We start from the raw sequence: 19,662 nt of genomic DNA on the forward strand, positions 1-19,662 counted from the left end.
CACCTTTTGTGCGCTTCTTCCCAACCCGCCTCTTTGGTCACTTCTTTTGTTGTGGATTCCATCTTTTTGGTGTTAGTAGTAATTATTAGTAGGCTCCCTCTCTTTCGGTCCATTCCACTAGCGCCGTGCCTTGGCCGGACCGAGGGTCGGGCTTGAGGGACGTGGAAAGTCGTTTGCCATTGACATTCACGTTGCCCAGACATTGACAAAACCGACGGTCCGGATTGGCTGGTACTGCTGATGATGATGATGATGCTAGCATATCTGTTATCCGTTCACAGAGGCCTGTGATGGGGGTAAAAGTGAAAAGAGGCAAGACACCTGGCATTACTTGGTTTCTAGGAACTGGTGCTCATTATTGCTCCGGTACCATTATATCGGCGGCAAATACGGTAAAACCGCCTCGTACCACGTACCTGACAAGGTGGGTGGCGAACCCGCTACTAGTACTAATAAACAAGTTGAAGCCAGACAAAGTTGAACTGCCGCTTCGGAACCTGTCAAACAGGCAAACCCTGTTGACGCCAGATCTTTGGCAGAAGCCGCACTGGAATCTCGAGCTTCCATATGTTCTTTCGCCACCCGCCCGCAGTGGCTTCAACCTACCTAGGTACTCCTACTATGAGCATGGATTACCCCGTAATCCAAGGGCGGTGAGCCCGTGTGTACTGCACGTATTTATGTAATGTAGTAGTCTACGTGTTCTGTCCAGTAGATGTCTCGACCTACATACAGATGCCCTTTGGTGGTGCACAAGACACGAGTAATACATAAGGTACTCCAACAAACAGCTCAGATGAAGATGGGAAGCTGGAAGAACAAAAGATGCCGAGCCGAAGCTGTTTTCACCGAGGGCGTCCTTGTAGCAACAAGATCGGAACCATTCCGTAATGTCTATTCAGTGGTGTAGTAATAGGTAGGTAATTAATTATACTACCTGGTAATACATACCTCCATCTTCTCAGGCGAGATGGAAACAACCATGCTACTTTTGGGGCACCCTTGTCTTTGCTGTAGCATTCTGAAACGGCTTGTCGGCAGTTTGGAAATATCGCCGTGGCGCGGTAGACGCTGGCCGAGGTAAAGATTCGGAGTACTATCGTACAGGCTACATACCTTACAACCACCATGCTTCGGGTGCTTGTGTCTACAATGTAAGTTGCAAGGGCAGTAATACTAGTATACGCAGTTCTTGTTGAATTACTTTCGCACCTTACAGTCATATTTACTTGCTCAAACAAGTATCCATCTTCCACGTGAAATAGAGAGTCGAACCCCCCTACAGCAACATTGATCTCAGCAACAAGCGAACCGTCGTTTGTTGATGAGGCCGGCCCCATCTCACAGGCTGCTCTCGGATCTGCACTCTCCGGACTCGCACGCATGGGCTCCAATGCAATTTCTCGCATAACAACCATGTCAATTCATTGACAATCAAAACGACAACGACGAAGAAGAAGACGAAAAAAAAAAAGGCTCAACCTCGATATTTTTGCCCAGGAACAGCAGGGCCCAGCAGAGCTACAGCCAAGATGATCAACACGCCCAGACCTTTCCAGTGGGCCTACTACACTAGGTACCTTAGGTACATGTAGTGCTAGAGGGTCCTTGTCCCTGTCTCTTCTTTTGGGGGTGGGGGAGAGGAGAAAGCACCCAAGAGAATGGCATCTCCGAGACGGTTCATGCGGCGGCTATGGAGAAAAAAAGAGCAGTGCAAGGGTAGAAAGAGAGAGTGAAAAAAAAAAGGATGGAGAAGATGGGGAGATGGAGAGAGAGAGAGTTGAGATTGAGCACGCGGGCGGCATTGATGCCCAACAGGGAGAGGATGAGCAGGGTCTTGCTTGGCGTGATTGAGAAGCCGAGAGAGACTGTAATATATCGTATGAAGCAGGTGAGCATGTGAGAGTCAACCTAATACTAAAGGTGAGGAGGGTGCAAGCTACCTTACTGGACGCAAGTGACAGACAGCACTGCACTGCCGACAAGCGAAGGCCCTAATGTAATGTCCGTGATCACAGGCACAGGCACAGGCACAGGCACAGGCGGTGACGAGATTGCAGGTTTGCCAGCAACCCGATCTACCTTAGATGCCTGACGATGCTTGAGAACCGACCAACACGCCATTGGTTGCAGTGCGGCAGAGCGCAACACAATGCTAGGGAGTAGTAGTATGTACTGTAGTACGTAGGTAGTCAGGCAGCACGCACGTACCCTCAACAGCAGCTCAATTACATGGGAAGCTGTCTCAGGACAAGACCCCTATTATGTACATACCTCCCGTAGTCGGAGGCAATCGCATCTGGCCAAAGCACATGGCAAAGCCGGGGCGGACAATCTTGTATGTACGTACTACTTCGTACACGCAACCCGGACCCTCAGCATCTCGTGGTGGCTTGACCGGACCGTGTGTGCTAATATTGATAGACAAAAAGCAAGCCACGAACAAGCGGCCAGACTTGACCAAACCAAGAGAACAAGCTCAATGGCTTCTGTGCACCGTCTCCATACACATCTCCAGTTCTTTTTCAGTCCAGATCTTCCGGGTTCTGGGTAGGTTGGCAAGTTGGATTGCCTGCCTGCCTGCTCCAGGTGTGGCGCTCCGCTTTTGCAGCGAGATTCGGCGACATGCGTGCTGGAAGATGCCCGCGCTGGCCGTAGACGCTGGCACGGGGGTGTTGTGAGGCACTGGACGGGCTTGCTGTCGGTTCATGAGGTTGCTTCCACTGAAGTTGGACTGAACTTGCAGTGACGGAACCCTCCCGTCCATCCATCCACTCTCACTCACTCGCTGGAGATGGAGCCCTCCTCCTCCTCATCCTCCTGCCCCTCCAGCCCCCCCAGAAGAAGAAGAAGATGAGAACAAGGGCAAACGGGGCGCGCGTTTTGCGCTGCGGGCCAAGCAATCAATCAAATCCGCGCTAATTATTCAACGTTTTGGCTTCGTCGATGGAGTCGCGATGCCTTCTCTCGATCCCGCAGCGCGCGAAAAGGGCAACAAGGCACTGGACACCTTTGCCTGCCTGTCCACTACTAGTAGGTACGTAGGTAGGTAACCCACCCCCCTGGTCCCTGAACCTGGACCATGACGAATGAGATGCATCCCAAAAAATCTTCATCGGCGTTGATTTGACTTGTCATGGATTGGACACGGATGGATTCGGCATGTTTGCAGTAAAGGCAGCGCCTCAGCCGTTGTTGTACGACATTTGGTGACTTTGGATAGTGTGTGTGAGAAGTGTACATGTACTGTAGAACAGCTTCAACTCTTGACAGTTTTTTCTTCTTCTTTCTAGATGAGGATCGTCTTATCGTTGGCACTGAGCATCGCCAAACGGGTCAATGAAGAGCCTTGCCCGCCCAGTTGAAAAAGTTGCGTGCCACAGCCAAAAAGTCCAACGCCAAGAGGGCGTAACAAATTGCGGCCATTTTGCTGTAATATCGTACTGAGGCTCTTCTTCCCGTCTGCCGTCTCTTTTTTTTTTTTTGGCTTGTTTGTCTTCTTCAGGTGCAACAGTCTGAACGGACCAAAAGGCCCCCCATGCAGCCTGACGCAGCTGCGTGGCTCGTACATGTACGTTACTACTAGTAGCAGTAGCTCCAGTCTCTGTGCTGCATGGAACACACAGGCCGTAGCAAGGAGCATCAGAGCGTAGCATGACTGGGAGATGTAGTGTTATTCACTCACATGCCGTTCTCTGTCTCTTCTGGCTTGTCTGCATGTGTTTCTTGATGATTTGCCGCTTCTGCTCAGCCCGCCGCAACACTGCCCGTGACCTCACTCACTCCAGCATCACCACAGCATCAACCTTGCCTCTCAACCTCTCAACCTCTCAACCTCTCTCTCTTCCATCTCCCATTCCACCCATTCCACCGTCCTCTAGTGCTACTCCACGCTTCCTCCACGCCTCCATATTACTACCAGGTACTACAGCACTTAGCTAGCCATTTCTTAGCATCTCCGTCCGGCTCGCGACTCGCATCGCCACCAATCCGCGTCGGTCCAATTGCCGCCCTGCGATAGTCCGCCCCCTGTTCGTGGAACCAATCCGGCCACTCCCCGACACACCCCGACCATCCCCAAGCAGCAGCAGCAGCAACAAGAGCCAGCCAGGACCAGGACCCAGTGCGCCGTTGCGACGCTTCGAATCCAGACCCGAGTCACTCGGCCGTCCCAGTAAGCGGCGTCCAGGCCAGCAAAGTACCGCCGGGTACCTCGCTCTGGTACCTTCTCTTTCTGGCTGCTGGCATTTATATCCTCGTCTGCCCTCGATCCTCATGCCTACCTATCTAGACTCCGTACATACATATTAATACACGCTTCGTATTTACAACAACCTCGACCTTCATCACCTGCCTACATCTCCTCACTCGCCACACCCGACTCTTGGTTCATCATCTTCTTCTTCTCTTCTCTCTCGTCCTTCCCCAAGCATAAGCGGTGCGACGCAACCCTGGGGATTCTTACGCCTCTGACACAACATTCCTCCTCACCCCGTCACCGAATCACAAACAACACCACAAGCCACTCACTCACCAGTCAGCGTGGCACGACTCCTCCGCCCTCTTTGGTGATTATACGTCAACCATCACAGATCCGGCGGACTTGTTGTTGTTTGTATAGAAGCAACGACGAGACGACAAAACCGTCATCAGAGAAGCCGCGAACACAATACAACACCAAAACAACACACATACACAGACATACACAATGGCCGCTCAGCTCATCATGCCTACCGCACCGGGTACGCAGCAGCAGTCGCGGCACTTCCTCCCAAACACCAGCAGACGGCCTCACACCCACAGCCGCTCCCAGTCCTTCCAGCTGCCTCCGGGCCCCCAGCTGTCGCCCAACAGCGCCAACGGCTTCTACGACCACGCCGTCTCGACTCCCTCGTCGCCCAAGGCTCACCACCACTCGGGCCACTCTGGCCATGCGCGAGCCTACATGCCCGCCGTCCTGCGCCCCAACGACGAGTTCCCGTCGCTGCCCCTGACCAAGTCGAGGTCGCCCGACTCGAGCTCCGACTCGGGCTCCGACACGACGCTGCGCCGCTCCAACACGGGCTTCATGAGCCTCGGCGGCATCGTTGGCCGAGGCTCTCGCCGTGCCAGCGAGAGCGGCAAGAGCAGCATCGACGGCGAGTGGAATCTCGATCTCTTCCCCGACGTCACCGAGCCGCCCACCCGCAAGCACTGGAAGGTAAGCTTATATATCATAATACACTTTACACTCTCCTTCTTCCCCTATCTCTGCCTCCCTCGCTCCTCATGACCAAAAACAAGACGAGAAGTCCTCTCTTGCTAACATGCTTCAACCCAGCCCGACACCGAGTCCACCATCTGCGACGACCCGACGTGCAAACGCAACTTCAGCTACTTTGTCCGCCGCCACCACTGCCGCAAGTGTGGCAACATCTTCTGCGACTGGCACTCGAGCTACGCCCTGCCGCTCGACCAGAACGCAAACTTCAACCCGCGCGCCGTCCCCTCGCGCACCTGCAACCACTGCTTCGAGCAGTTCAAGACGTGGCACAGCCGCGAGGGCAGCCAGGCCTCGAGCTCCGCCTCCTCGGACGCCCACCGCACCGTCCCCTCCACGCCCATCTCCGCCGCCCAGCCAGCCACCCCGTTTGGCCTGCCCCAGGGCCCCGAGATCCCAGCCAGCGTGCCGCGGGACTGGAACTGGAGCACCTTTTGAAAAGAAAAAGGAGGCGGCAGCCCCGGCGGTGAAGCTGCATAACACATTTACACACAGCGGCCGATGGAGGCCCTGTTGGTTGGGCGAAATCCCAATTCAAAGGGGGCGGGCGGGCGCAGGCAACATATTTCCCTTAATCACCCGGCTACTACCGGCGGCATATCTTCGATACCCCAGAGCGAGCACATGAAGTTACGAGCAACTCCAACATGACGATAGACCATTAGACCAGATTGATGATTTTCCTTTGCTTTAATTTTTCTTTTCTTTTCTTCAACTGTTCATCTCCTCGAGAGAGATCTTTCTTGTCCATCTCAACCCCCTTATTCCAAGCCATCTCTTCACTTATTCCTCGTTTTTCTGGAAATACTACTTGCATGGCGCTTCCCACACCAAACCGACAACAGACGGGATATCACTACCACTAGACTTGCAGGAAAGCAGGCGTTTTTTCTTTATATAAAGCGGGTTATCCTCCTCTTTCATCCTACTTTTCTCTTCTCTTGTCCCATTTTCCCTTACACTCTGCCAGAGTCCCAATGTTAACGGGATGGCATTCTCTTTATGTTGAGGAGGTTCTAATACCCCATGGCGGAGCACATATCCAGCCACTTTATTCCCCCTTTTTTTTCTTTTGCTTTAATGAGCGACGGGAGTCTATAGACGGAGAAAGTCAAGATAATTGAACTTTTACTACTACCAACATACATTAACTGATTGCTTTCTTCTCGTGATACTTGCCAGTCATCTTAAGATCTACCGCATTCGCTTGATATAAGTTGATCGCTTGATATTCCACGTTGAATTTCCTTGCAAGTATATACATCATCTTGAGAGATGCTAATAGTAGACGCGAAACGCGATTCAAAAGGGACAAGTCACATTTCTTCTCAAAACGCAGGGGCAAACGCAGGGGAAAAGGAGGCTTATTATTATAGACTATCAAGCCACGGGCTTTCAGAATCCCTTTTCTTCTTCTTCTTTTTTTCATTACTGACGAATAGATAAAATCTGTTTTGGTCTTCTCCTGAATGATCCGAAAGAATCAGGTTGGAGTTGTGCCTTCTCTCTCGGTGCAAAAGTAACTCCTCCTCCTCCTCCTCCTCCTCCTCCTCCTCCTCCTCCTCCTCCTCCTTACATTTATACCTTGATACTTGCAAAAACACGCAAGACAAAGCAGTGGAAACATCAACCTTACTGTTAGAGAAAGTGGCAGCATCTTCATTCAAACTCTTATATGCATGGTTCAAGGTCCTCATCACAATTGTAATACAATCAGCATGTCGCTTCTGATCCGAAACCTCGGTCAGACAAGTTCTATACGCTATTCGACTTTCCAACAAGACGATCAAGACAAACAACACCCCCTATCCACGTAGATACCAATGTCAACCCTTGAACCCCCCGACCTGTGCGGTCAACATGTCAAACAACGCCGTGCCTTGGGCAATATCAAAAACTTTTTGTTCCTTCAACTTCGTATTGCCGTGCCCATGAATCAATAAATCATCCCAAATCTTTGCCCTCAAATCGAATCACGTTACGTTGCGCAGACCTCTCCGACCTTCTGCGAACAATCTTCTCCTTGGCAGCTTGCCTTCGTTGGCGCTTCTAGGCCCTCCGCTTGCTCTTGGGACCGGAGTTGCCGTTGCTGGCACCATCCTCGTTCTGCTCGCCGCCGTAGACTTCCCTCTCGACGTTGCGGGCAGCTTCCCAGCCGGCCTTTTCAGCGAGCGTAACCTCGTCGCTCATGCCGCGAGCAGCCTGGCCCTTGAGCTTCTGGGCAGCGTTACTACGCTTCACGTAGCTCGCAATGAAGAAGCTGACAAAGAGATACGTCAGAGGGGCAAGGTAGACGACGTTGATCCAGATGGCGAACGTCTCGCTGGTGGTGAGGATGCAGGGCTGCACGAGATCATAGGTCCTCGTGACAGTGGTGGTCTTGCTATGGCTTGGGGCAGCCGCCGCAGCTTCGCCGGCAACCTCGCCAGTTCCAAAGATGAGCTGCTTGAGCGAATCCAGGGCGCTGACGGCCGTCGGGATGATGTAGTCGATCGGCGCGCTCTGGGTGGCGGGCGACTCTTCGGTAACGACATGGGTGACGGTGATGGGATAGACGTAAGTGATGAAGGAGTGGACCATGGCGCACGAGGCTCCAATGATGAACTGGGTGATTTGCATGCTTGTCAACATGCGCTTCATAAAGGTAGGGATTCGGATGGAGAAGGCCGTGAGAGTGTAGTAAGTGTACTAGCAGTCGGGATTAGCAAATGTCATCGGATCTGGTCCACCTTCAGATGTTGGGCCTCAGGCCACAGCCCCGAGACGAGGGAGACTTACCATCAATGAGTGGATAAACGAGTTAAAGAGGCAGAAGATCCAGATGGGGACGGCCATGTAGCGCATGCCCGCCCACATGCACATCATGGCGCCGGCGTGGTGGTACGTCTGCAGGGTCGAGCTGTACTTGCCCTTGGCCAGGATGATGAAGGTGTCGAGGACCTCGTAGAACTTGCTCAGGTAGAAGATCCAGCCGTAGTAGTTGAGGCCCTCGTTCCACATGCGGCCGGGCTCGGTGGTGCTGGGCATGCCATTGTTGGAGAGCAGAAGCGCGGCAGTGCTCTGCGAGGCGGTGTCCCAGCTGCCAGTGGTCTCGTTGAAGTAGACGGAGTTGCCCAGCCCTCGAGGGCCCTGAGGACGGCAGAAGGCATCTGCAGTCGCTGCAACGCCGCCGGGCCCAAAGGGACTGACAAAGCTCCGTCTCATGACGCCCACCATGCCCCAAAAGGTCCAGGCAGAGTAGACGGCCAGGAAGATGTTGTGCAGGACGACAAAGCAGAAGAACGGGCGTGTCTTGCTGATGCCCCAAGGCTTGTTCTTGCGCGCCTTGTTGTACTTGTTGAGCAGCTTCGCCGTGATGGCGTAGGCCACCGCAATGGTCAGGGGGACTCGGGCATCTAGTGCGGATACATAGAGGTTATCCGGGATGTTGAAGGGCCTCAGAATCGAGGTCGGGACATGTGCAGGCGGGATTGGCGCTGGAGGGTTGGCGGGAGGAAAGTTGAAGAGACCGGCATCGGGCAAGGAGCCCCAGACTTGGAAATTAGACATGCTGAATGACTGATGGATGATATGATGTTGCTGATTATGATGCTTTCTTCGACTGAAACGAAAACGAAGCCGCTCGAGACGTGTGGAAGAAAAAAAAAAAGCGAGGTTGTGGTGGTGAAAAGAGAAGCTCAGTCTCTCGAGTCTCTTGGCCGCTTGTGTGTAAGTCGTCGTCTAAGCAGGGAAGCTCCCACGGTTCTTGTTCTTAGTCCTTGCTGATCCGCTAACAAACACGGCAGTCTTGATGCTGTGTTTGCCCCCGAAACAGATACAATCAGGGTCTTTCGGCTAATGCAGGGAGAGCCAAAACAGCAATTCTCCAGAAACAACGAGGGAAGCAAAGACCGAAACAAATACTAGTTGCTGTCGCAGAGATATGGAGAGAAAAAAGACGAAATAAAACCGAAGAGAAAAAAATGCGATGCGATGTATTAGATACCCGCTGGCGCCGAGGCTCGTTCCAAGGGAGGGGTGAGAAAAAGAGCCAACCGACACGCCTGGCGAATTTGTTGGGGCACAGGCGGGTCAACGGAGGTCGACCAAGATGTCAGTGATGCAAGCGCTGGGCACAAAATATGGGAATGGAACAGAGCAGATGCAGATGGTGGTAGAGCTTCTGGCCGTCTGTTGGTTGATTGGTGCTTGGCTGAGCAGAGGAGGTGCAGTAACTTTCTCGGCTGCTCGTGCTCGAGTCGTCAAAGTAACTTTGGAAGCAGCGGCAGTTGTGCGTGTTTGTCTTGTATCACTCGATGGACTTGTTGCCTTCCATTTGTTTCGTAAACATGAAGCAAGTGGTTGTTCTATCTTCCAGGGCGGACAGTAAGCCGGGCTGGCGAATAGGTTCGAGGGGAGAGTCGAATGCTAGTAGTATTGAGAGAGATAAGAGATGTCTGGCTCGCCGGACAGGGTGAAGCTGGTCAAGCTCGAGGGAGGCGGGCTGTTTATACTCGGACGCCTTCATTTCGCGGGCATCGTCGAGACAGAGTTAGCAGCAGCAGCAGCAGCAGCAGTAACAAAACCCAGCGTGCTACAGCTTGGTATCCTAGACTGAAGCCATCGCATCTTTCTGGCCCCTGGCTGGCATCATATCACCCAAGCTTGAATTGCCGTCCCGTCGCCCTTGTGCTTGTCCTTGTTCTTGTTGTTGCGGCCGCTCGGCAAGCCAGGGGCCAAAGTCAAAAGCTGCTCGCATCCCTGTCACTTCGGAGCCCGCGGACCTGCACGTCGATCGATGTCGTCTCGATGGCTTCAGTGACCTGGAAACGGAGAGAGCGGAAGAGCCTCATTGTTGAAGCTTCCAATTGGAGATGTTTTGAGGTTATCAATCAGGGGTTAAGTACTAGGTAGGTAAGTACCTGCATGCATCGAGGAAGGAGCGATCTTCTCATGTTGCAGAGTGGTTATCGATACGGCAGATGCCAAAACTTCTACCTCATGTCCTTCAAGCCTCTTACTTCTTCGCTTCACCCAACTCTCTTCTCGTCATCTTCAAATCCATCTTCATCTTCATCTCAGCCCCATCATCGGACTACTAGTAGCATCGACCTTTGTCGCGGCTCTCCACGATCGAAACTCTTCGCCTAGCGATCCCAACTGCGCCCTGTCCCGCATCAAGGGCCGAAGCAGCCGTGCTTGCAGGCCGCAGCGGATCGAGCGGTATGAACGACCCAGAAAATCATACGAGTCCGCCTTGCTCTCCAGCTTGAACGAACTGCATTGATACATACACGGACCGAGGATCGTTGTGAGCAGTTCGCGGCAATGGCGCAGCCTCTTGGCCGTCTGCACGTCTACAGCTTGCTTCGTCCGTCCGCCCGTGTATGTAAATGCACCTCGATCCATGCCCGACCTACAACCCTCTTTCGACAATCGTCAGGCATCCTCATTGGCTGGCTCTTGATGCTGGTCCATGCTTGTCCCACCCCTGCACCTCCACTCCAAAAGCTCAACATATCGGCTCTAGGCCAGAAATGACGAGAATGCCATGAATACCATCCTCTGCTTCCACCATTCCATCACCCTGCAACAGATTCCCAAAGACAACTGCGTACTGTATAGTACTAATAGTACTAAGTGCTTGCAGTATCTTATGTGAACATGAGGTGCTGTCGATGCCATCTAATAACAGAAAGCACCCGACGTGCACTACCGCCTCACCTGCCTGTACGAGTAATGACCCTCCGTTGCCTCTTCTTCGCCGCTTGGGGGTGGCAATGGCAAGGCAAGGATACAAGCATACTGTATGTATTGCCGCTCGCGCCTCAATAACATGACACGCAAACGGCAACCGCCCTCGTTATCGACTGAGTGCCATTCTGATTGCGGGATACTGGCCTAGAGGATATCCAGTCGACGAAGCTCGTCCACCGTCTGCCACACAGTTTCTGCTGTCTCACGTCCTCATTCCAGGAACCACGCGACACCGAAACCTAAAAAGAGGCATCAAGGCCCTCTGGAAGCTCTCGAGCCAATGCTAGCCGCCCATCAGCGCCCTCCGGCCAGCCGCACCTCCTACGGAGTGGTTGCATCTACCCCGTCTCCCCGTGGCCGCGATGCGGAGCCGGATGCGGCAAACGGGCCATCTTCAGCTCTCACAGGCGCTCCAGTAGGAGGAAAACTTTTTTTGTTGGGGGGAGAGGCGATTGTTAGCGCCGCATCACTGGGATACAACCACGGTCCTTGGCAGTGGTATAATATTCGGTCGACTATAACGCAGTCGCCCGGTGATAAACGGGGCTCCCCGCATCATATTTGGGATACGACTTCGATGGCTAATCCAAGCCCTGCTGCAAGAGGCGGAGCAGTTGCATTAGCCGTGGGACTTCCTCGGCTGATATGAAGCTCTGCCAGGCCCTGGTACACTGACACTCTATGATATCTCTGGTGTTTATACGATTCTACTCCTTGTCTACTCTGATGGCTTCGAGATCTTACGAAGAGGACGGGGACATTTGCTCCCGCTAGGTAATCGACGATGCAGGCAAACTAACACTTAGCGGCCGCAACGGTCTCGTCTACAGACTCGTGAGCTTGCACGCTCCAACACATGGGCACGTGCGCCGTCTCTGCCCTCGATTGAACGGGGACATTCATTCAGATATACATAGCTCTAGGTACGCCCAATTTACAGGTCGTGCCTGAGGTCCATGCATCAACTATACCATACGATCATATCGAGGAAAACTCGGAGACATCGAGCAACAGCATACAAATCAGTCCACTTCGCCCGTATTCACACCTCAACGAGACACCGAATACTCAGAAGAGACAAAGCTCTCATCGTCATTACTGCCTACAACATCAGACTCGCGTAGAGCCGATAGCGAAGAATGTTTCCGAGCGGTTATTCAAGAAAGTGACATGCCATACCTGACCGTCTTGTTAAACAGGACGTTGAATCCATGTAGCCCATCTGTTCTTGCCCGTTGATCAAGCAGGAGATTCAAGTCATCGGAATAGACAAGGCGCATATCATCGGGATGACAAAGCAATCTGCTGGTATCACAATACATATACTACAATATTCCCCTAGTAGAGTGGGAGTACGGCGTCAACGCAGGGTAACATGGTACTGCATGCTACCTAGTATCTAGAGGTAAGGTAGATACTCGTCCCAAGGCTAGCTGTAGAAAGCCAACATAGGCACTTCGTAGATACTCTTACAACTCCAAGCTGCAATGTCTGGGTCAATCCCGCGGATAACGGAGCTTTATGTCCTCCTGACCTCGGTTGATACTACATCTCCGTATCGGAACATATGCCTCGCATTGCGAATCACTGTCGTCAGGGGGGGCGGTCAAGGCATCCTACGGGGATGCAACCTCACCGTCAGATATATTACAACCCCTGACCATCATGCGAGCCTCGTACTTTTGTACATTACAGTGTTAACGAGTCTTTTCTACAAGCCTACATTGGGAACATGTGGGATCATAGCTCCGCAAAGATCAAAAGGATAGTCATCCATCAACGAATCTCTTCATATTCGCAGTCATTGATTCTGTTCTAAAATCCATTCCATAACACAAAACACAAGCATTCAGGTCGCGCTCATATATCATTTCCTGTGCGACTAGCCAAAAAACAAACATACAGTCTTTGGATATCTTTAACATCATGACAGCCATTTATTTGGCAACCCACTCGCCGGCGATCCAGCGGTTGATAAAGTTGATGCTGCCCTCGGGCTCGTCCGTGGGCGTCATGTGGCCGGCGCCGTACACCTGGATCCAGGTGAGGTTGTGCGAGGACAGGACGTTGCCGTACGTCTTGTCGCCAACGGTAAGATCCTTGGCCTCGGCGGAGCGGAAGCTGTCACCGTGCTCCCACTCGAGCTGAGTGACCCAGGCCTTGTTGCCGAGCCAGTTGCAGATAAAGTCGGCGTCACCGGCGTAGATGAGGACAGGAATCTGCTTCAAGAGGTCGGGGACGAGGCGGTAGATGGGCTTCATCCAGTCACCACGCATCAAAAAGTCACGGTTGATCTGGAAGTTGCAGCTCTCGTAGCTGGAGACCTCGGCACCCAGAGCCTCCATGACCTCGGGCTTGTTCAGGTACTCGGAGATGTAGCCGAGACCCTCATAGCACAGGTTGCCGGAGTCCTCGCACTTGGAGCGGATGTCGTAGGGGTTGTAGCCGGTCTGCTGGTACGGTCCAATGAAGGCGTTGTTGCAGTAGATGGCAGCGGGGACGCAGAGCCACGCGCTCTCAGAGTCGTAGCAGTTCTTGATGAGGCTCTGGCAGCGGGGCAGGGCGTTGTCCATGGCGTTGCACTGGCTCTCGCTCAGCACGGCAGGGTAGCCACCCTCGCCGCAGGCCATGGGGCGGTAGTAGGCATACTGGGTGAACTCATCGGTCAAGCCATTGCCGACGGCAATGCTCTTGAGGTTGATGTTGCGGTCCTTGTGGGAGAGGATCTCGGAGGCAAAAGTGGGGACGTAGTGTCCGCCATACGACTCTCCGGCAATGTGGAAGTCCTGGTGGGAGTACTCAGGGAACTGGTGGAAGAAGAGGGTCATGAGAGCGTAAACGTCCTTGCCGGCAGCAACAGTGTCGCTGACCGAGCCGCTACCATACGAGTAGCCGACGTTGACCGGCTGGTCGAGGAAGATGACGGAAGCGTTGTTGTTCCATGCGTGAGGGTTGTGAACAACCTCAATCTTCTTGTTGATGGAGGCCGGTCCCAGCTCGAAGAAGAGACCGGTGAGGGAGGAGCAGCCTGGGCCACCGTTGAGCCACAGGATGACGGGGTCGTTCTTGGGGTCGTTACGGGACTCGAAGAACCCTACAAAAGGAGATATAGTTAGCTATTGGCCTGACAATGGACGAAATATGACAGTCAATGGGGGGATTAACTCACAGTAGAACAAGTGCTTGTCCTTCTCGTCGTCATCAAGGTATCCGCTAAACTGCTTCACCTTGTCGACGCCGAGCTTCTCGGGATTGACCTTCTTGGCCCGCAGGCTGTAGTTGGACAGCTTGCCGCCGACCAGCCGGCGCGGCTCGCCCGACTCGTCCTCCACCCACAGCTTCTGGACGTCGGCGCCCTTGACGACGTGGTCCCAGTCGCCGTCGGGCTTGCGGTCGTGCTTCTTGGGCTTGATGCCCTTGACCTGCTCCTTGAAGGCCGCCATGGCGTCGGGGGCCAGCATGGCGACCTCGTCCCAGACGGCCTTTGCGTCGGCCGTCAGCTCGCCAAACGACTCCTTGAGGGACGAGGCCAGCGACTCGAAGTCGGAGCCGAACTTGACCGCCGGCTTGGACGAGGGGTCGCTGAGGACCTTTTGGTCCTGGAAGGCCATGGCCGAGGAGGCGGCGCCCAGCACGAGGGCGGAGGTGGACAACCGCATGGTGACGGTTTGGCTGTGACGATGCTGATGATGATGAGGATGATGATGGGATGAGATGCGGATGAAGGAGTTGGAAGATGGGATGAGGAGGGGATGGAGGATGGAGGAATGGAAGAGGAGGAAGGGGGAACCAAAACAGGCCGGGCTAATAAAGGGCGTGGCTGGCCGCGAGACTGGCGGTCATTACGTACGTATGCGAGCAAGGCAGAAGCCCAACCTCCCGTCGTCCAAAACGCAGGCCAAAGACCGACCGCTTGGACGCGCTGAACCGAAACCTTGTGCTTTGCCTAACCGCATCCACCGCGCATCGACGGTCGCCGGTCACGCAGCCGCTGTTAGTGCTCCGATAACTGCGAGGTACCTGGCGTCTCACCTGTGCTTGTGTTTGTCACTGCTGGATCGGCAGTACGTATCTTACAGTACTGTAGCTCCCCCAATCCCCTCTCGCCCCTCCTCTCGCTGCAGGGTCTCCGGATAACAGATAACCGCAGCGGCGAGGGTGGCCGGCTGTTAGTGGCGATTGGCTGGTCCGGTTAGCGGATCCCGTACCCGGCACTGTTTGGGTCCCTTGATGGCCGCCGTGGCTGCGAGCATCAGCGGCGACAATCAGGGGATACGCAAATACATGGATATGCTGCAAATGGACAATGATTGCCGCCCAAGACATTGACGCAACGACTCTCTCTCTCCCAGTCTCCTAGGTACTAAGTATTCATGCACCTCGTGTGACTGTTCTTGGTACCTGAGCAATATGTACAGCTTGCCTGCTAAGGTACCCAAGCAACCCCGTGCTACATACCTATGCTGGCGACAGCAAAGGTTCCCCCAGGATACAGATAGCCCCCACATATTGCCGCTTCAGGCCTGGACAACCTCAGGGCCCCGGCTCGTACCGTTCACGTGGCCCCAATCAGCACTCAATCTCCAGGAGCGACAGGACGGCAGCGATTATGCTGCAGGAATCAAGCATTCATGTATCTTCAAAAGGGGGAATAGTTCAAAGTCGGGTATTGATGAGCATGTGTGGCTGCCTTGTTATTTCAGTTATACATACTGTGGACTCACTGAGAGGCTTGACTTGTCACATAAGGTATGCAGCAATGACTCCATATCGTTGCGACGCTTCAGGTCTACCCTAGACGCATGCATGTGTACGGAGTAATATTCAACAAATCGACTTATAGAGGGTGAGACCATACTGGAGCCCGCCAATGAGGCCCTCACATCGTGTCCAAAGAACTGAGAACTTCTCTCAGATATTCATTTCTCTTCATAATATATAGGCGTAACATCTATTTGCTCTCAGCAGCCTTGGCCGCTTCCTCCTCCTTCTGCTTCGCCTTCTCAGCCTTCTTGGCTGCAATCTGCTGCTCCTTGAGCAGCTTCTTCAGCTGGTTCTTGGTCATCTTCTCAGGTCCACCCTCCGTCGGGGCCGCGGTCTCGTCCGTCTTAATCTCCGGCACGACGAGATCCGCCCGGGGAACCTTGGGGTTGCCTTGCCACTCCAGCGGGCGGACGGCCATGAACTGCTTCACAACCTCGTCCGTCACCTTGGCTCTCCTCTCCTGGAATGCGCCAACATACTCCTGCAGCTTCGCAATGCAGATTGCCTTGAGCTGTTTGTTTTCCGTCAGCATCATCATCATCATCGTCATCAGGTAATCATAGCGATTGGAGCACTTACGTCGCCGGTGAGAAGGCTGCCACTCGTGTAGTCTGCCTTGATCTTGGCCAATTCCTGTACCATGCTGTTAGTTTAACTCCTTCGTCATGACAATGTATGTCCATACCTCATCATCTTCCAGGAAGAACTGCAGATACTGGAAGGATACATCAACATCCGGGTTGCCTCCCTTCTCACGGTGCTCCTCCACCGTCTCGCGGCCTCCTGAGAAGGCGTATCTGTTGACCTTGTTCTTGATCTCCTTGGCCGTATCCTTCATGAAGATGGCAGAAGTGTCGTCACTGGCTGACATCTTGGAACCCGGACCCTGTAGGGCATCTAGGAACCTCATGTGGACTAGCGAGGGCTTGGCGTAGCGAAGGCTCGTCGCGCAGTCTCGAGTCAAACGGAAGTAGGGGTCTTGATCAATGGCGCAAGGGATCAGACAGGGGATCTTGGCCGACTTGGTCTCGTCATCGCCAAAGATGTGAGGGAACGATGAGGCAAAAGCTGTGGCGCCCTGGATACTAGGAAAGTGAATCTTGCCAATGTTTGAGCTAGTGTCGAAAAGCAAAGGTTAGCTAGTGGTGACAACGCTGGTCATTGTAGAGTCGACTACCACTTACCTCCCGTCGAAGCCAAACACGGCCTTGGCCACATTGAACGTGACTCTCTTTGAGAACCTGGAAATGTTCCTGTAAAAGGCACCGCCGATGAATTCGTAGTCTGAGAAGATAAAAGTCTTCTTCATGTCGAACCCGGCCGCGATGATATCCTTAGCGTTGGTCTGAGTGTAGCTCATGACCTCCTCAATGGTTCGCTTCTCCGAGAAGAGGAACTTTTCATCTATACAGATGATGATTTAGCTTTCATCGTAGAGACACCTTGTGCCGAAGCAGAAGTCACCCACCGTCTGTCAACATGATAATCAGGGGGGCGTCAAGCACATCCTGGAGCCACCTGCGGCAACACATTAGAACACTTGCCCAAGTCAACGTCTTCAAGAAGTCTCGTACTTGACAAAGTCAAACACCTGGGTGTGTCCAATGTGCATGCTGTCGCTGCTGGGCCCTCGTCCAGTGTAAAGATAGAACGGCTCATTCTGTCAAACCGCGTCAGAAACAATACCACTTCATCCTCACCAGTAGTGGCTTTTCCCCTCACCTTCTCATAACGATCCAGAATGGCCGTCAAGTCTCTGTGACTGAACACAATCCCTCGGCGCATGAATCGATGCGGCTTGCTGCCAGTGACCTTCTCCCAGCGCTCCAGCAGCGCATCGTCAATCAGGCTGGTGCCGAACTCGTCAATGAGCTTCCGGTAGTCAATGGCCTTGACCTTTCCGTCCTCGCCAACTTCTCCAGACACGGACCACGGGTTGATGTCCTGCTTGCCGGCCGCATGAGGAACATCGGCCGTCTTGTCCTCGACGGCCGGTGCAATCGGAGCGTCGGCCATTTCGTGCTATATCCTTTGGGGGCAGTGAGGCTGGGCTGCTGGTTCAGACCTTGACGAAGCGGTACCAACACGGCAAAGATTTGTGTGTAACCGTATAGTTTGGAACACTTCCTGTGACTCCTCGTGACTCAACAACACTTCGCAAAGGCGGGGCAATACCAGCAGGATATCAGCAGAGGAAGAAATCAAAGGCCAGGGTGTTGTGCAAGGCTGGCTCGCATTCTTGGTGGGGTAGAAAAAAGTTCAAGTGTGTGCATAAGCACCAGAATGACAGGCAGAGGAGAATTACACCCCCAGCTAAACTGTTTTGAGCATCTCCTGCGGTACAGCTTCATTGCTTCTCTTGTCCTCACGCAGGTGGACTACAGCTCTAGTCACATATCAGATGTCTCATAGTGCACTTCAAGATGGCGAGTCGAAGGACCATAGGGATGACATCTGCAGCAGCATAATTTCATCGTGGATTGCGCCTCTTCTGACTCCCATTACTGACAAACCAAGGCAAAGCCATCACCATCCACTTACAGTCTAGTCCACGTCCATATTTGTAAGCCCAGCGTCCATCCATCCCGCCAAGCCGCACGTCAGTCATAGCCTTACGATTTATTTACATTCTGCACTTTTCGACGTCAGTCTGTTTGTTCCTTGCATACATACGTCTGGATCTTGTCCACAGAAAAGCACTGAAATAGCGCCTGCGATTCGTTATAAAGCATCAACTTCCTTCTCCATCTCTTCGACCTCACCTTCCTCCCCTCCCTTCTTCTTCTTCTTCTTAAAAAAGAAAAAAAAAAAAAAAAGAAAAGAAAAAGGTTTCGCGATCCAGCGCAACCCAAAAACGAAAAACCCGCCACAATGTCCCGCCAGATCAACCTCCCCTCCAACCAGATCAAGCTCACAAACGTCTCCCTCGTGCGCTTGAAAAAGGGCAAGAAGCGCTTCGAAATCGCCTGCTACAAGAACAAGGTCCTCGAGTGGCGCTCCGGCATCGAGACGGACCTCGACAACGTCCTCCAGATCCCAAACGTCTTCCTCAACGTCTCCAAGGGCCAGACGGCGCCCAAGGAGGACCTCGAAAAGGCCTTTGGCAAGGGAAAGTCCACCGACGACATTGTCCTCGAGATCTTGAAAAAGGGGGAGCTGCAAGTCGGCGACAAGGAGCGCGCGGCGCAGCTGGAGAGGGTGCATAATGAGGTCATTAGCATTGTCGTCAGTAAACTGGTCGATCCGCGGACGAAGAGGGTATATACGCCTGGAATGATTGAGAAGGCGCTCGACATGTTGAGCTCGCAGGCCCACCAGAACAACAACAACACGGAGAAGGAGAAATCAACAGATTCGGGTGCTGCGACGCCCACGACGGGAGAGGCTGGCGAGGCCAAGCCCAAGACAAAGGAGCACACCTGGACGGGCGTCACCACCACCAAGAGCGCAAAGAGCCAGGCCCTGGACGCGATGAAGGCCCTCATCGCGCATCAGCCCATCCCCGTCGCGCGGGCCAGGATGAAGCTCCGGGTTACGTGCCCTACCAACGTCCTCAAGCAGGCCGTCAAGGCGCCCAAGGCCGCGGCGAAGGAGGACGAGGACGGCAGCGGCGAGGCCAAGGCGCCCGGGACCGTCAAGGATCGGATTTTGGGGTACGTTGAGCAGGTTGAGAGCCAGGATGTCATGGGCTCAGAATGGGAGGTTGTGGGCTTTGTTGAGCCGGGTGCTTTCAAGGCCTTGTCTGATTTCATTGGCAATGACACCAAGGGGCAAGGAAGAGTCGAGGTTTTGGATATGGCGGTTACGCATGAGGATTGAGGTAGACATATTGAAATGGGAGCCAAAGGGAAAAAGCAATGAAATGATACCCCAATAATTGATTTCCTGACGCTTGAAGGATT

The 19,662-nt window shown here is 53.4% G+C and overlaps 6 protein-coding genes across 6 annotated transcripts; 2 read left to right on the plus strand and 4 right to left on the minus strand.

Annotated features, from left to right (window-relative positions):
* Positions 1-85: 85 nt before the first annotated feature.
* TRIREDRAFT_105540 (uncharacterized protein) lies at positions 86-1,418 on the minus strand (the record flags this gene model as incomplete). The annotated part of the gene is made up of 7 exons (XM_006963843.1): positions 86-264; positions 417-449; positions 621-668; positions 730-894; positions 938-1,071; positions 1,117-1,176; positions 1,213-1,418. The coding sequence occupies 7 exons, from the start codon at positions 1,416-1,418 to the stop codon at positions 86-88; spliced, it is 825 nt and encodes a 274-aa protein (XP_006963905.1).
* Positions 1,419-4,347: 2,929 nt separating this feature from the next.
* Positions 4,348-5,698, plus strand: TRIREDRAFT_21907 (uncharacterized protein; the record flags this gene model as incomplete). The annotated part of the gene is made up of 2 exons (XM_006963481.1): positions 4,348-5,200; positions 5,321-5,698. Exons 1-2 carry the CDS (start codon positions 4,709-4,711, stop codon positions 5,696-5,698), a joined length of 870 nt encoding a protein of 289 aa, XP_006963543.1. The 5' UTR covers positions 4,348-4,708.
* Positions 5,699-7,309: 1,611 nt separating this feature from the next.
* TRIREDRAFT_21908 (uncharacterized protein) lies at positions 7,310-8,898 on the minus strand (the record flags this gene model as incomplete). The annotated part of the gene is made up of 2 exons (XM_006963482.1): positions 8,039-8,898; positions 7,310-7,948 (listed from the first exon to the last, which is right to left on the minus strand). Exons 1-2 carry the CDS (start codon positions 8,807-8,809, stop codon positions 7,310-7,312), a joined length of 1,410 nt encoding a protein of 469 aa, XP_006963544.1. The 5' UTR covers positions 8,810-8,898.
* Positions 8,899-12,831: 3,933 nt separating this feature from the next.
* On the minus strand, positions 12,832-14,746 carry TRIREDRAFT_120998 (serine carboxypeptidase). The gene is made up of 2 exons (XM_006963844.1): positions 14,166-14,746; positions 12,832-14,090 (listed from the first exon to the last, which is right to left on the minus strand). Exons 1-2 carry the CDS (start codon positions 14,653-14,655, stop codon positions 12,934-12,936), a joined length of 1,647 nt encoding a protein of 548 aa, XP_006963906.1. The 5' UTR covers positions 14,656-14,746; the 3' UTR covers positions 12,832-12,933.
* Positions 14,747-15,886: 1,140 nt separating this feature from the next.
* Positions 15,887-17,939, minus strand: TRIREDRAFT_121000 (tryptophanyl-tRNA synthetase). Its single transcript, XM_006963845.1, has 7 exons — positions 17,483-17,939; positions 17,335-17,420; positions 17,229-17,278; positions 16,945-17,164; positions 16,446-16,875; positions 16,340-16,393; positions 15,887-16,271 (listed from the first exon to the last, which is right to left on the minus strand). The coding sequence occupies exons 1-7, from the start codon at positions 17,774-17,776 to the stop codon at positions 15,948-15,950; spliced, it is 1,458 nt and encodes a 485-aa protein (XP_006963907.1). The 5' UTR covers positions 17,777-17,939; the 3' UTR covers positions 15,887-15,947.
* A 519-nt stretch (positions 17,940-18,458) lies between these two features.
* On the plus strand, positions 18,459-19,654 carry TRIREDRAFT_46582 (uncharacterized protein). The gene has a single exon (XM_006963522.1). The coding sequence runs from the start codon at positions 18,632-18,634 to the stop codon at positions 19,577-19,579; it is 948 nt and encodes a 315-aa protein (XP_006963584.1). The 5' UTR covers positions 18,459-18,631; the 3' UTR covers positions 19,580-19,654.
* Positions 19,655-19,662: the final 8 nt, after the last annotated feature.

This window comes from Trichoderma reesei (genome assembly GCF_000167675.1).
Source record: "Trichoderma reesei QM6a unplaced genomic scaffold TRIREscaffold_5, whole genome shotgun sequence".
Classification (NCBI taxonomy): domain Eukaryota; kingdom Fungi; phylum Ascomycota; class Sordariomycetes; order Hypocreales; family Hypocreaceae; genus Trichoderma; species Trichoderma reesei.

Coding starts and splice junctions, on each gene's coding strand:
- TRIREDRAFT_120998 (XM_006963844.1), bottom strand. CDS start 14,655: ATGCGGTTGTCCACCTCCGCCCTCGTGCTGGGCGCCGCCTCCTCGGCC. Junction 14,091..14,165: donor GGACAAGCACTTGTTCTACT/GTGAGTTAATCC, acceptor CTCCTTTTGTAG/GGTTCTTCGAGTCCCGTAAC.
- TRIREDRAFT_121000 (XM_006963845.1), bottom strand. CDS start 17,776: ATGGCCGACGCTCCGATTGCACCGGCCGTCGAGGACAAGACGGCCGAT. Junction 17,165..17,228: donor GATTATCATGTTGACAGACG/GTGGGTGACTTC, acceptor TCATCTGTATAG/ATGAAAAGTTCCTCTTCTCG. Junction 16,272..16,339: donor GCAGCCTTCTCACCGGCGAC/GTAAGTGCTCCA, acceptor GAAAACAAACAG/CTCAAGGCAATCTGCATTGC.
- TRIREDRAFT_46582 (XM_006963522.1), top strand. CDS start 18,632: ATGTCCCGCCAGATCAACCTCCCCTCCAACCAGATCAAGCTCACAAAC.